Below are 15,637 nucleotides of genomic sequence, written 5' to 3' on the forward strand. Positions count from 1 at the left end.
CACTGTAGCACAAGACAGCAAGCAATTTTAGAGGAAATCAGTTGTTCAGAAAGTTGTGAGTATGCAAAAAGGATAGCAATAACTTTTGCTGCTTATGATAGCCACAGTGATTTACCGTAATTGATTTGCATAATACCATTTGTGGAGTCATTTTGGCTACAGCAGCTTAACTGTAATTGGGTACGTGACTGTAAATCTAGCATATAAATCTCCAGGGAAATTAAAACCAAAAAAATAACTTAGCAAATGAGTAATTAATAACTTGTAATCATGACTCAGCACAATTAGATTAATACCCGAGTTAATGTGGTTCAGTAGAAAATGAGATGATATCGTCCCTTAAGGTTGCAAATCCTGCTCAAGGAAGCCAAGTTGGAATTTCTGTGTCTGAATTTCAGTCTGAAATGTGACACTGCTATATCACAGCTAAAATGGACATTTCTTAAAGAATAATTTCAAAAAGTAAGCCTGAATTAGAATGAGTCTCTACCTGTTCTTCTGTTACAGCATTTAACATACAGGTAGGTAAGGGTGGACTTTTGTTTGGGTTCCCTAGCGGTGCTCCAGAATCCCACCGAGTGCCGCAGATTTCCCTATGATCTACTGACACCTGTGAGTGGTGTATTCTGGGGCAACAGTGTCAAACCCAGTGAGAACACAAGGGAATAAAAAAATCAAGCTATCTGACAGCTTAGATAAAAAATTACTTCCTGAAGAGTTATCACTTGGTAAGAAACTTTGGCACTGAATTTGCCCTTTAACACTGTTTAGTTACTTCATGCTTTTTGTGCTCTGTATCTTATTTTAAAATTGTCAAAGCAATGTTGGTATAATGTTATACCAAGTGCATGTCAGAAGAAGCCCAAGCATCTTCAAGGTTTTGGTGTTAATTGGATACAATTTTTTCTAAAAAGCATAAAAAGTATAGTTCACAAACCCTATATTTGGATTGCCTTGAAGTATCTGTGGGGGAAAAAGGCCACTGCAAACAGCAGAGATACATAAACCCAGCAGTTTCTAATTTGTTGAAAATTTTCATTATTTCTAATTTGTTTTTATTTTGAATTTTAAAAATATCATGAAGCTTTTCATTTAATCACGAAATGAAACATTTGAAGCTTTTGGTGCTGGCAGTTTGAATTTAACTTAAGTATTACGTATGATATTATAATATAAAATGTATTCCATTTTATACTTCATTTGTATCTCATTTTTATTTATATATATAATTTATGTCTCATAAGTCATTTATGTTTCATTCATATTTCATTTATAATAAATGATAATACCAAATGAAATACACTTTGAAAACTGGAAAAAAATAAGTCTTTTGAAGTGACAATATCTGAGTCAAAAGCATTTCTAATTTATCCTCAAACCCTGTTTAATTGAGATAGGAAAGCCTACATTTTCCAGTTAAATATTCTGCCTTCATCAAATCAGAATTTTGTGATGAAAGATTGCTCTGGGGGAATCGTTCTCACTGCTGTGGAAGTCACTGGGTGGTTCCTGTGGCGGGTGAGACCTGGGACCACCTAGATGTGGCTGTGAGCAGCAGAGCCATCACAACCATGTTCGCTCCCACGGCATGGAGTTTTGAATCAATTCAAACACCAAATTTCAGAGATTTCCACTGGAGTGAGAAATGGGAGCTCAGTAAGATGAGTGTGGACACTAGATTTTGCAAATATTGTTGGGACGGTGAATTTTCTCCTGAGCTGCTGTTTGTTTTTTGTCGCTTTACAGAGAGTCGCTAACCTGCTGCCTGCTTGGTATTACAATTTCCGGGTCACCATGGTGACTTGGGGGGACCCAGAGCTGAGCTGCTGTGACAGTTCCACCATCAGCTTCATAACAGGTAAGCAGCCATCTGAAAAGACTGTGGAAATGCTCCCAGGAGCAGATGCGCTGAGAAAGTCTGACTTGGGTGTTGTGTTTCACCAGCAGATACTTGCAAGTTAGGATATGTAACAGCTAACTGGGGGGGTGGGGGGATTAATTTTTAATTATTTTTTTTTTTAAGGAAAGCTCTGAGGACAGCTTTTAATAAATATATATAATTTTCCGATGCAAAGCACAGTTCTTGATTTCCTTGTTCCAGTCCTCCATCAGCTGAGTGCATGGCTCCAGTGTGGGCCGGTGATCCTGCTCATCTTCTACAACACCATATGATTTACACATTGAGAAATGAATGTGTAGCTAAGTAAATCTAAATTCTTAGGTTTGCTAGTATTAAGAAACATTTTTCCTTATATTTGCAATATTTCCAAATGCTTTTTCCTCCTCCGTCCCCCTCCCAGTAATCCACAGATCAGAGCATGGCTTGTGTGGCACCCTAACAGGGAGTTATGCACTGCTAGGCAGACTGAGGCAGGTACTATGCTCGGGAGCACGTTATTCTTGCCCTCCAGCTTTTCTTTTTCCGCTGGGTGTTTTTCACTTGCAAGGAGAGAAGGGTGCTCCTGTGATCAAGGCATTGCACCCATGCTGGCTAAATTAGCCTTGGGAAACTGTGGCGTTGGCAAGTCATTTGTAATCTGGATTCTAAAAGTGCAGCAAATTGATATAACCATGTGGATTGCCCTCTTGCAGTTGGCACGAGCCGTGCATTTAACACACTCCATTGTCTCGTGTCAGATTCTTTGGTTTTGAATCTTCAGTATGTCAAACAGATCAGCCATAGAGGGATTAGCATATAAGAGGTCCTGTTAGGGCCTTGCCATGTTTTCCTAGCATCCATGAGGGTTGAGTCAAAGTTCCCTATTGCATCATTTTGCTTTTGTGCACCACTGTTTAGTTCATCTTGCAGAAGTATAGGTGATATAATTCAGATGCGCCATGAGAGGAATTAAAGTATGAGTTGCTCTTCTTTTCCATCTGTAGAAAACAAATTATGAGGAAAATCAGCCTACAAGGTCCCAGCCACTCCCTCCAAAGGAGATACTAGCTTAGTTCCAGATTTTCTGTTTGGTGAGAGGCTAAGAGGATGTAACTGAGGAAGAAACTGAATAAGACCCATTTGTAATGATGACGAATAGTGCCTGTGCCTGACAGGGCCACAACAGAGTAGTTATCAGTCAGTTAAGTCCTAGCTCCACTGAAGTCTCCAGAAACCCTCCTATCCTGAGATAATCTGATACCAAGTTTAACTGCTGACAAACCCTGGCACTTCTGTAGTGTATCAGAAACCCATAGCACCCACCGGAGTCCCATGAAGGGTCTTCAGGGATATTCATTGTCCTTTGGCATCAACATTTCTGTAGCACTATAAGGAAGCAATTTTCCAGCTGGTTGGTTGCTATATCAGGGGAAAAATGTCTTTTTCAGCTGATTTGGGTACCTGATTCAGCGTTTTAGAGTGGAATGTTCCAGTGGGACCATCACACTTCAATATTGTCTCTCCAGAAACCTTCAGCAGAAATGCAGGAGATTAAGGCTGTTCTAAAGTATTAGCTGTAATAGGGATAAGTCTGGATCTCTGTGTGGTGAAAGTAAACACTGTTACTGCTATTAGATGAAAAGTGGATCAGCTCCTTAACTAGCAGATGCAAACAAAATCAGAAATGGATGGATCCCTTAGACAACATCATCCATTTATGACTGGAAAAACCTCCCTTCAAAATGATCTTAGGTGAAAATATCCAGAAAATATCCAATGGGAAAATTGTGTCAGTGCTTAATTCCTCATTCCTCATATTGTCAATGGTTTATCTTTTGCTTTTGATCTGAATTTTTCTAGTTTTAATATCCAGTCCGTAATTCTTGTTAACTTTTCTCTTATTGATTGAAGAGACACCAAGCTTTTTTAATTTCACTCTTTTCTGTTAATAAGTTGCTTCCATTGAATGCTTCAGGTGCTCTCACTGTAAGCCATTTTCTCATGTTATTTTTCCCCCAACTCTGCCTCTCTTATTTTTACTGTCTTTACCAAAGTACGTGGTAACTGAAAGTGTAATACCAGCCTGCTGAATACTCCTACAGAGGCAAAATCAGCTCCCTATTCAGTGCTCTTCTGTTTGTGCATCTAGATGATTGCATTTGCTATGGCATCACAATGGAGATCTGTGTTCATTTGTGTTAGAAGCCATGGAATAGACATAATTTATCATTTGAGAAGTGTTGTCTACGTTTTTTTTCCTAAAGACTCAACTTGCACCTGGTACTTTGAAATATATTTTGCTTGAGCAAGCCCAGCGTAGGGACCAATAATTCAAATCACAACCCTGTCCAAATCTTCCACCTCTCTGCCGTTTGCCATGTTACTTGCATGGTTTGTCAGCAGTGCTTTTACTTCCAGAGTATTGATGAAAATGCTGAATAGCAGTGAGCCAGATCACAGCATTTTGAGGGAAGAGACCTAACAAAGAAATCTGATTTGATCGAATTACAAGCACTTATCAATAGATGGTCACCACTGCATGTGAGCATTAAATACACTCTGGTCTTCTGATTGCCTTATTAGTTGCAATCTCTTCAGCTCTGTCCAGGGACAGCTCTTGGGCTAACTTGCTAGAAAGTGGCATGCCAATTTTTCATGTCTGCAGGTTTGAAATGTTTGTCCCCAGTAGATGATGCCTTTTCACTCTTTCAAGTTACCAGGGGACTGCAGAGTTCTTTATCACCCTCAGCCTCTTTCTTTCCAGAGAGGAAACAGATGGTTTTATGAAGCACTCGGTCCCATTTTGCATCACTCTGAACAATGCTACCTCCCTTGCATAGGTTGCCAGGAAATAAAACAAACAAACAAACAAAAAACCCACACCAAAAAGCCCTAAATTTTGAAGTACTAGAACGAAGGTATTGTAGTCTTCTTGACAGTGCACCATCTGTCAGTTCTTCTGTGTATAAGTGGAAAGCTAACCTCTGCACCTGGAACATAAGCCCGATTTTTTAAAAACAAAGCAGAAGGATCATCTGGGAGTTCGGGACCACACCTTGCAGAAAGCTCAGAGCAGACAAGCCATTTCCCTAATGCAGGATTCCATGCTCATGGGGAGTCTATAGCAAGGCTGGGGCTTTACTGACCTGCAGTACCTGGAATTAAAAAGGTATTACAAGAGACCAGATGATGTACAGCTCTCTCCCTTAACAGCTGGTCGGATGTTCCCAGGAGAGTGGGGGAGATTTGGGAGACCCCAGAGACTTATCAGAAACAGCGTTTCTTCTCTCAGACTCTTGCATCAACAGTTGCATGCTGTTGTTATAACGCAGAGAGATTGTGGCCCTGCCAGTGTTGCTGTGGTGACTAATGGGTTTTTAATGCCATCTGCTGTAAACAGCTGGATTTAAAGCAATCATAAGCAAGGGCACTTTAGACCACCAACATTTTATTTTTCAATGAGAATTCTTTTAGCTTTAGAGAAGCAAAAAGAGTAAGAAAGACAGACTCTTGGTGTTGGAGAGCGCTGCCACATCTGTCTGTTGGTCCCGTGGATGCCTTCAGCTGTTACTTTGGGCCAGGTCAGCAACGGGATGTCATTTCTTACAGTCTCTCTGTGACGCTCAGTTCCCCGTGGAACATGTGGTGCTGGGGGAGTGGGTCACACGAGCCCTGGCCTCGTAGTCTTGTTTCATACATCCTGGACATTCATTGCCAGATACCTAAAGCAAACGGGTGTATGAAAGTTAAGAGGGAAAAGCATGTCATCAATAATTAAGTATAGGAGGAAATTATTATTATTATTATTGCATAAGATTCATGCCAGTTGTGACATTAAATTGGAAGGAATACACAGTCCTTGTGCAGGGATGGACTGGGAACTATAGAAATTAAAAGAAGCATTATTTGAAAGATTTTATATTAAATAAGGTTGCTTCCTCTCAACAACATAAAAGGACATTTTCAAGATAAATTTGAGAGAAAAGTCGCACTAAACTTTTCTAGATGGCTCTAAACTGTCTGTGCATTGTATCCACCGCCTTCCTCAGTGATTGCTTCAGCAAATCTCTTCCTTAATCCAGAATGTGTCTTAGAATCTTTCGTGAAAGCAGCAGTGACATCTTGTGGCCCTTTCCAACAGACCCGAGCTCCTGCTGCCGCCTGCGTTTGTCGGGGCTGCTGGCGCCCCTGGGTGCGCAGGGCGCCCGGGCTGTGCTGGGAAGGGGCTTCCTGCCAGGCAGCATTTGCACGGACTCGCTGGACCCAGCGGGGCTTGTGCAAGGGTAGACCAGTCAGTCCACGTTATTTTTTTTTCCTGCAGTACTCCTAAAGAATCTGCCAAGCTCGCAGATTTGTACACTTCCCCGTTTTATCTGGGTTATCCCACTGATACCGGTTTGAAGGGATTATGATCTCTGCCTATCACTGACTTTCACTTTTGGGTCTCCATCAGTTTTAACTTAGATCCTAACGGGGGACCTGCACGTCCGAATTAGGCAATCGAGGTGAGCTGAGCAGCTCTACTGCCTCTGCAGTCAACAGAGAGGCACCTCCAAGAGGTAATTCTCACCTTAAATTGCTATTTTAGGAGGAGATGAGTTGCTTTGGAGGTTGCTCTCTTTCTTCTTGGCTGCACAGAGAGCCAAGGACTTGGTGGCAGCTCCAGCATGAGACAAGCCGTCAAACAGGCTGATGGGGCTGCGGTGGGACAGTGAGCTGTGCAGCGCAGGGCACAGTGCTAGGCAGGAGCTGGGTATGTGGAGGAAGAGGAGGGACAACAGCTGCTTCACCTAATACCTAATAGGGTAGCTATCATATGCCTGTAGATGAGACATTTGTTGTTTAGGGTGCAGTCAGCTGATGGCTGCCTTCTGCAGGGGTGGGACTTTCACCCTGGGAACAAAGGTGGCCATAACTTTTCATGCAAAAAGATGTTCTTTGGAAAACTGCAGGCTTGGGGGCTTTTCCTCCTAGGAAGATGCAAGCTCAGTGAAGAGAAGATACTTTTTTCTTGTGGAAAAGCCATCCAAATTATTCAGTGTGGAAATTCTTGATTTCTCACTGATTGTCATTTCTTTTCAGCGCTATAACACGGTGAAGCAATATCTGAGGCTTTTAACTTGACTTGTTAATTCCATTTGTAAATGTTGACTCAAAAATTATTTGTATCAGCCAGTAGCTTTGTGATAATTTAAAAGAAACCCATACAACTAAAATATTGAAAACAAAAATGCATTTTTCTTCTGCGTATCTCCCAGGTTAAATGCTGGTTTTCATTTCTTTCAGCTAGCACTCAGGTGCAGACACTTGTACTAATATTTTTCTGCTATCTTTGTGATGCTTTCTTCCAAATAGTATCCTTTGAAAGACATGTATTACTGGATTTGGTAATCAACTGTGTTAGGCAAGTCTGTAATACACTTTCCTTCTTCCTTCAGCACCAGTGGCACCCGAGATTACCTCTGTAGAATATTATAACCACCTTTTGTATGTCACCTGGACCTATGGAGGAGATGGTACTGACCTTTCTCATTCCAGGATGTTACATTGGATGGTCATTGCAGAAGGAAAGAAAAAAATCAAGAAGAGTGTAAGTATGAGTGAGGAAGGTGTTACTCTGTTAGGTTGGATTTTTTTGCTGAGTTGATAAATTTGTCCTACAAAGTTTAAGCAAGTTCATTAAGACTGACAGAAGCCTGATGAGGTAAAGTTGCTTCACAGTGTTAGCGGGCATTTCTAATGCTCAGGCTCTCAAAACAGCCCATGGACAAAATGATTCTGTGGTGATCCAGCACAAGTGTAAGAAGTTAGAAGTAGCTTACAAAGTTCTGAGCTGCAGACAGTAAAACATGAGTATTTTTTAGTGAACAATTTCCAATTGGTCTTTTCAATTTCTATCTATTAATAGGCAGACTAATGGCTGCATTATTTTAGTTCATTCAGGCCATTCTATTTCCTGACTTTATCTAACAGACTTCCCTACAAATTACATTGTTTTCATTTTCTGTTAGAGTACAAGTTCCACTGTAACTGATGGGTTGAGTACTTCACCCAGAATGTGTGCACTTAGAAAACTTGCCAGATGTTAAGATGCATTCCTAGCACATTCTCTTGAACTTTTCCAGCATATTTAAAAATCACTTAGAAAAAGAAATCTGGGGTTTCCAGTTATGGATTAAAGTCATGCTGCTGCAGGATACTGAGATGCATGTTTAATCTGAAGCAAAAGAGCAGCCCCTGGACATCCAGTGAATAGTGGTTGAACTAGCAGTGGAGCACTGCAGGGCAGGAACATATATGGCCAGCGGTGTAGCTTCATACAACTTGTGGCCTGTGACTGTCTTCTACACCACTACTGATCTTTCGATCCTTGACAGGGAGAAAGTGTCTGATCTTTTTCAAGGGAAAGGTTTCCCTTCTACAACTGAAGGCTCAGCAGGTGCTGAACGGGAATTGTTTTTTCAGCATAAGTGCAAATTCTTCAGCAGTTTCCATTTGGATTTATATGGAGCACCCTGGCTTTCATTGGATTCCTAGCGGCTGCAGGAGTGCACCCATCTGGAGCTTGTAGCAGCATGAATCTAATTACATGATTAGTAAAACTGTTCAAAAACATGACCTTTCTGAACAGCAGGAACTTCCAATATTTGGATCTTTGTTTCAAATGAGGAAGAAAACTCCACATTTTAATTTTTTTAATTATTACAAATAAAATATTCTAACAATTGAATTCTTAAAAAATTGCGCTGTGATATCCCTCTCCTCTCTTTCTTCCAAAAGTCATGTTCTGTGTAAGGTTATTATTCTTCCAGGGAAAATCTGATTTGTGTGCCATTCAACTTCACTGAATGTGAAAATCTCAAATTAAATAAATATAAAATAGACATTGAATAGGAAACTAAGTTAAAAAGAATATTGCATATGTAATTTTAGATTACTCAAAAAATTAAAATAGAGACTATTCACAGTAGAGTATATTACTATATTATATTATTATAGAGAGTATTCACAGTAGAGCAAATAAAACTTCAAAGCTTTAGGAATGTTCTTAGAAATGTTTGTCTTTATATTATTTTCAGGACAAGGGAACCCAGAAAGTATTCTTTAGGAAATTCCTGCAACAACCTACTTCTGGCTTTTATGGTCCTTCTCACATTTGTAAATATGGGTACACACTTGCAGGCATCAGGGTATATCTGTTCTTCTAAGCTCTGTTAGTCACTTCCAGAAATTGTTTCCTTTAAAAATCTTACTATATTGTAATGTCTTTATCTGATTTATTAAGATTGCTATTATGGTTGTTTTTCTTGAGCAATTATTACAATAAATAGGTAACACTATCAGGCAATGATGACTTTTTCTTCCTGCTATGTGTGTACTTCCCAAGACTCTGTAGAAGTTGGTCAGTTTGTAGAGAAGCGATGAAAATAACGTGCATAGTCCTGTTAGTCTTTATTCAGAACTGTCTGTTTCTCTTGGAACCAAAAACTTCAGCCTGAAAATTAAGTGACTATGAAAACCAGCATGCGATTCCTGAATGTGCCCTTTGTAGATAGTCTACAAGTGCTCTGAAAGCAGTCTGTTGCAGTATCTGAGTTCTGCGTCCTTCTCCATGACCCTGGAGAAATGGGGAGCTTACTTCCAAAATAACAGGAAGGATTTATTCAGTCATTTGAAGCTCAGCTCAGTTTTGGATCATATCTGGTTTCAAACTCGCAGATGACAGAAGTCAGGCCCTGAGATCTATTGTCAAGTCGACAGGTACCCAGGTAGGTGTTAGATTTGCCCAGCTGGATTCAATATGCAGGTTCTTAGGACATGTGAAGGCTTGCCTATATGTGTCTTGTGTACTCTTCTTAGAGATATCTGACCTGATTTAAATTCCTATAAAATTGCAATGGACTCAAATCCATGGCTTGTTCAGCATTTTGCACAACTTGAAAAATCTAGATGCAAGAGTATTCTCATTCATGTGAGGGAGATTTTAGTTTCTCCTTAATTTTTCACTGCTGGCATAGAAAATACAGCCTAAGACTGTCTTCTTTTTACATTGTGGTATTCTGCCGAGTGTTATGGCTTTCTACAGTTGGTGTCAGTGTGAACTGGTTCATGTAACAAGTCTACAGTATGCAGAAGACATCTGCTGTGATGCACAGAACTTTCTTTGTAGTATATTATGTGACCTGATTGATTTTACAAGAAAGATGTATGGTTTGCATCATATTTTTAACAGTTGGTGTCTAATTACTGTAGGTAACACGCAATGTGATGACTGCAGTGTTGAGCTTGCCTCCGGGGGACATTTACAACCTTTCAGTGACTGCTTGTACTGAAAGAGGCAGCAATACTTCCCTGCCTCAGCTTGTGAAATTGGGTAAGAAGTGCTTGTAAATTATAAAGTCATTCCTTCTCTCATTTGACTGTAAGAGTAACTCTCTCAGCAGATTCAGCATCTTATTTCAGAGCTATGTACCCGTGAACACATTTCTTTTGCAAAGCTGTAATTTTCAACTCACCTCGCTGTGAAGATTGTCTCATTCCTGTATGTGAAGCTGATCTCCTAGAATAGTATTATTCAAGAAGAGCAAGAGTGGCAGAATTTGACTGTGAGTGGAAGCAGAAGAGTGGAAATTGCTTAGTGCCTCACTGGGAGAACAACTCTGCTTCCATAGTTACTTCCCTAAGGTCTTGAACACAGATGGGTTTTGGGAACAGAGACTCAAGCTCCACAGATAAACTTTTCAGTACAAAGCAGAGCCTTCCTTGCTTCTGACAAGCCTATTTCTGGGTCTGCGCTCTGCCACCTGGTCTGGTCTCCTGTCGTCCGTCCTCTCTCCCTGGATATCTCTATAATCTTCCAACACCAAAAATGTATCCTTAAATACATACCAATGACAGTGCTCTTTATGAAAACAGTCAGATTCATGGCTGTGAAACCCAGCATCATTCTGAAATAAACGTGTGTAATGTACTTAAAGGAAGACTTGAGAACCTAGTCCTTAAGGTATAACATAGAAGTTTCTGTGTGATTTCTTCCTTTACCTGTGAGAAAGACTGGATGCTACACCATTGTACCTGAAGAGATTTTACTCTGCTTTTGCACACATATAGTATTGTGGAGCCACAGGTACCTAAAGCTATGAAGTTCTGAAGTGTGCCTTACTGCTTTTGCAGACATTAACTCTGCTCTGAAGGTGGCTATGGAAGAGTTAGTAATTTCAAACTGGATTATCTTCTCTACACGCATAATAAACCTTTTGTGAATGACAGTGAAAGAAGTGAATTTAAAGGATTCCACGATTTCTAATTGAATTAGAGGCCTTGAAGCAATCACTGTCTATTTGTCTTTCTCAATAGCTCTTACATCTTTTAAACAGTGCTGGGGCAAGCAGTACAGCCATAAGAATCTGAAGTTCTTCCAGGTTTTTTTACCAAAGGGAGTATTTGAAAGATGTAGACAAGTTCCATGGGTATTCCCTTCCCTATGCAAGTCCTGTCCATTGTTTTCCCCGCGCCTTGTGCCTGTGCACAGTCTGTCTGTTCCCAGGACTGAGTGAGTGGATGTGTGAGTGCGGGTGTATCTCTTCACTCCCATTAACCAAATATTTTAGGGGGTATTTCAAAGTATCAGGTAGCTTTATCTTTCAGACAGGTCCACAAGTGCCGCATACCATTCAGGTTGTACACCGTACAGACTAATTGTACCTTCCTGTTCTTTGCTTGTGGACAGGCAGACTCTTACTGAACTGACATAGGTATTCTGCTCTTTCTCTTTCATTGACAACAAAGAGAAAGTGGAATGAATTCCATTTTAATAGGTCACTTTTAGATTCTTGGGTGCGGTTTTTTTGTAGTGGTTTGTTTATTCTTTATGCTGTTTGCACTTTGAATAGACCACGGTAAAGATGTTTTACCAGAGGTTTTCCTTCTCTCTGTTTCTGAAGGAGCAATGGGAGTTGTAATTAGCAGTAGTGAGAACTGACTCTTAAGTGATAGACGACTCAGCACTTGGCAGTCACTTAAGCATTCCTGCCAAATGTTCTTCCCTTCATGATGTTTGCTTCATCCTGGCAACTTTCCACTTACAGAAAAATCAAGCCATTTGCTGGAGGCAAAAGGAGGTTTTGATTGGGGTGATGCCCAAATGCAAAACTCATATTTGAATTGAGGAAATTTTTTACCTGGAGTGAGGGATGGAATGTGTTTCTGAATCCAAGAGCTGATATATGGGTGTAATTAAGTGAGAGGAACGCTTTCCTATGTGGCGCTGGGACAACATGTACACTGCCATCCCCATGACACAGAAGCAGCCACGTGAACATGCCTCAGTCCCTACCCAACTCTCTCCTTTATGCCAATATAATCTTGACAGCATCCAACCCTAGAACACTGATCTTATTGTCTGAGGATCAGATACGTCTCCAAAATGTCTATAACCACTTGAGCAAGGCATTTGTGCCAAGTTTTTTGTGGCAGATCTTACACATCACATCCAGGCTCCTGTGACAGCATCTCACAGAATAACAAATCATTTGTGAAGGGGAAAAATAAGAAAAATAATGTTGTTGTACATAGCACGCTGTATGTAGTGTGTCAGGATCCTGGAATCAGGTCATTGTTTGACGATGATAATTTTCATTAAACATCTGTAGATTAGGAAATCTGAAAACTCTGGAGAACAGCTCGGAAATGTACAACCCAAACTTTGCACTCTCTGAAGGCAAACCAAAGAGCCCAGGGTGTTGGAGGCATTGAAAGCTAAGAAGTTCCAGTACCCGCTCTGTGAAATCATCAGGATGAAAATTGGGATCAAGCCTTGGTCTTTAAATAATCCTGGGAAAAAAAAGTGTCTCTCATTTTAACACCGTGCCTAGGCTGTTTGCTTCTCCCCCTGCTCCTCCCTTAAGTTTTCCCCTCCTGTTCTCCCGTGCTTTCCATACTCCACATTGGTTCAAGTTGGTTCAAAAAACAAAGGTGGGGTTGCAGTGATGGGTGGCCTCCACTGAGGTCAGCATGACCTCCCAGGGGCTACTGCCCGCCTAGCCACAGGGGTCAGTGGGCAGGAAGGTGGCACTGGAGGCAGCAGCCAAGGCCACCCTCTGCGGGGCTGGGGGCACTGGGTGTAGACCCCCATCCATGTGCCACAGAATCTCTGATGCCACCACTCCCAGGAGACCCTCCATATCCCTCCTGTCACAGGGTTGTCTCCTCCTCACCAGACCCCTGTGTATGTTTGCCTGCTGCCAGTTCATCCGACACAACAGCAATGAAAATCAAAGCAATAAATTGAAGACCCCTGAGATCTGGACCCCTGTATTCAGTGAGGAGAGAAAATTCCTGTAGCTAACTGAAAGGAGCACAGATCTAATGGCCCTCAAATGTTAGCCCAGAAAAAAAAAAAAAAAAAAGATTACAAGATATTTTTTTTTTAAAACCTGCTAATTGACTAAGTATTTTCTCTGCTACAATTAAATGAACCTAGACAGCCTTTGCGTGTGGGAAGCTGCTTCTTTACGATCTCCTGGGCAGGCCTTGTGAAGAAAATCTTTCTCAGGCCAATTGTGTTACTAACAGGTAGACGGCCCTCTTCTCCCAAAAGAGTTTCTGCTAACATCATTCCATTAATAGAATATGCTGATCATCCTCAAACAAGGGCTCTGCTGAAAAGGGAAGTAATTATCCAACTGCCCAAATAAAGAACAGTTTAAATGGAGAAGAAAAACCAAGACACTTCATCATCTTCCCATTTTACAGTGGTAGTTTATCATCATGAGAGGCAGGGCTTTACACTGGCAGGCTTTATCTGAAGGAAATGAAAGACAGAAGGGCATCAGGCATTGCTTTCATTTTTGTTTGAGGCTTCCTTTTCTCAGTTGTCTGGAAACTTAAAGATAAGCTTAATTAAAGGAGATTTTTCTCTTAATCAGAACCAGCCCCTCCAAAATCACTGTTCGCTGTCAACAAGACTCAGACCTCTGTGACTCTGCTGTGGGTAGAAGAAGGAGTAGCTGATTTCTTTGAAGTCTACTGCCAGCAGGCTGGAGCTGTTCAGGAAACAAAAGTCCAGGTATGTGTTTCTTCTTTGGTTTCTGCTCTTCATCTCTGAAAATGAGACCGGTCCTTGCATCTTTTGGTTCGGTGTCTGCTCCTTAGCATTTGTGTGTAAAGCCCAATGGCATTTTGTGCTCAGTACACAGGTTAGATCATTAAGCCAAAGGTGGTAAGGTGGTTCAGAATTAAATCTTCAAAAGCAAAACTATTAAAGCATTTCAAATGCTAAATTATTTCATTATTCTGCAATATTAAAATCGGCTTCTGTCTTACTGACTAGATTATGACTACTTGGACAGAAGCTATGTGCATCCAACAGGCTGTCAGTCTTTGGCTACTTATGAAAATGGCTCAGATATACTGTGCGATACCTAGAAGGCCACAAAACTAAGGGAATGTCAATGGGCAGGAAGGGAAAAAGGGTCAGATGACTTGATAAGGAATGGGGAAAATAGACATATTTAGATGCTGTGAGATCTTTTATGCAGCATTTTATTATTTCTGACTGGCTTTATTCCTGACTTTGAGAACTGTTGCCTGAAGTTCAGTAGGACCTTCACTCCTATTCAGAGTACCTTTATGTTACAAATAAGGCTGCTTCTCGTGTGTTTTGTCTCTTAGGGTATTTCCTTCGAGACCTACCTTCTCAGCCTCACAAATGAACATCCTTTTCTGTCTATCCAGTTAGGTACTGCTCTCAGAGGCCACCTGAATATTGGAGTGTTTAGGCTGGTAATATTGTTCAGTGAAGAACAGAGCAGTAGTAGTTTTAATTGCTTGATGTTCAGTGCTGTGCAACATATGAGGCTTACTTTTTGATTTAGTTGATGGTGTAGTGAATCACTATGATTACATGTCATGAAATATCATTTTTTCATGTGGACTTTTGCACATAATGGGGAATCATTCAGAAAAAAAGGCAAAAATAACCCACTCAGTCCACTGTTTATGACAAGAGAGACATACATATCCTTTAATCCTATGGAAGACTAGTCTGAATTATTTAATATTCTTTTTAAATTGAGAAAGGCACTGACTAAAGAGGGAAAAAAAAGTTTAAATGCACTTTAATGTTTTGGGTAGTTTGGATTCCACGTCTAGATTCCTGCTTTTTCACAATTAATAGACTGTGAAGTCTATCCACTTAACAGAGATTCAAAATAATGACATGGTCAGGTATAGAAAGTAGCACAGGATTTGCAGCTGTAGTGCAGAGCAGGTCTGGTTTAAGAATGTCAGGAAAAGACTGCTCCATTTAGCAGGAGCTTCAGTGGGTGTCTTGTTTGTTGACATGAACACCTGGCAGTGGGAAATGCACAGAGATTGCCAGCTCACTTCTCATTAGGTTTGTCACCCTCTTTTCTGCCTCTCTGAAGAAATGGGAAAGGCTCCTTTTTCAACTGCAAAAAGGGATCCTTTCTCATTAGACTGGTGAAAATTGTTTGTGATTTTCCATGCTAATTACATGAACATTTGTGTCCCTTTCCTGCATTTCTAATCAGTAGAATGAAAAGCAACAGCTTTCCAAGTTTGAACATCTTAGATTTTGGTTGACTAATTTAAATTTCCCAGAGGGAAAAATGGAAAACATCCAACCAAGTCCAACTGCCAAACTGCGGCCCCTCCTTTCATCTCAGGGAATAAAAGCCTCCTCCCTTACACTCATGTACATGTGATTTCATCTGCGTAATGTACCTCAGAATTGCA

The 15,637-nt window shown here is 40.7% G+C and overlaps 1 protein-coding gene across 1 annotated transcript in view; it reads left to right on the forward strand.

Annotated features, from left to right (window-relative positions):
* PTPRO (protein tyrosine phosphatase receptor type O) overlaps positions 1-15,637 on the forward strand; it is a 155,424-nt gene that overhangs the window by 110,623 nt on the left and 29,164 nt on the right. The window contains exons 10-13 of the mRNA XM_037388204.1: positions 1,747-1,858; positions 7,318-7,469; positions 10,133-10,253; positions 13,807-13,946. Coding sequence (XP_037244101.1) covers positions 1,747-1,858; positions 7,318-7,469; positions 10,133-10,253; positions 13,807-13,946 — 525 coding nt within the window. The remainder of the gene's footprint in view (positions 1-1,746; positions 1,859-7,317; positions 7,470-10,132; positions 10,254-13,806; positions 13,947-15,637) is intronic.

Source organism: Falco rusticolus, chromosome 5 (assembly GCF_015220075.1).
Source record: "Falco rusticolus isolate bFalRus1 chromosome 5, bFalRus1.pri, whole genome shotgun sequence".
Taxonomy (NCBI): Eukaryota; Metazoa; Chordata; class Aves; order Falconiformes; family Falconidae; genus Falco; species Falco rusticolus.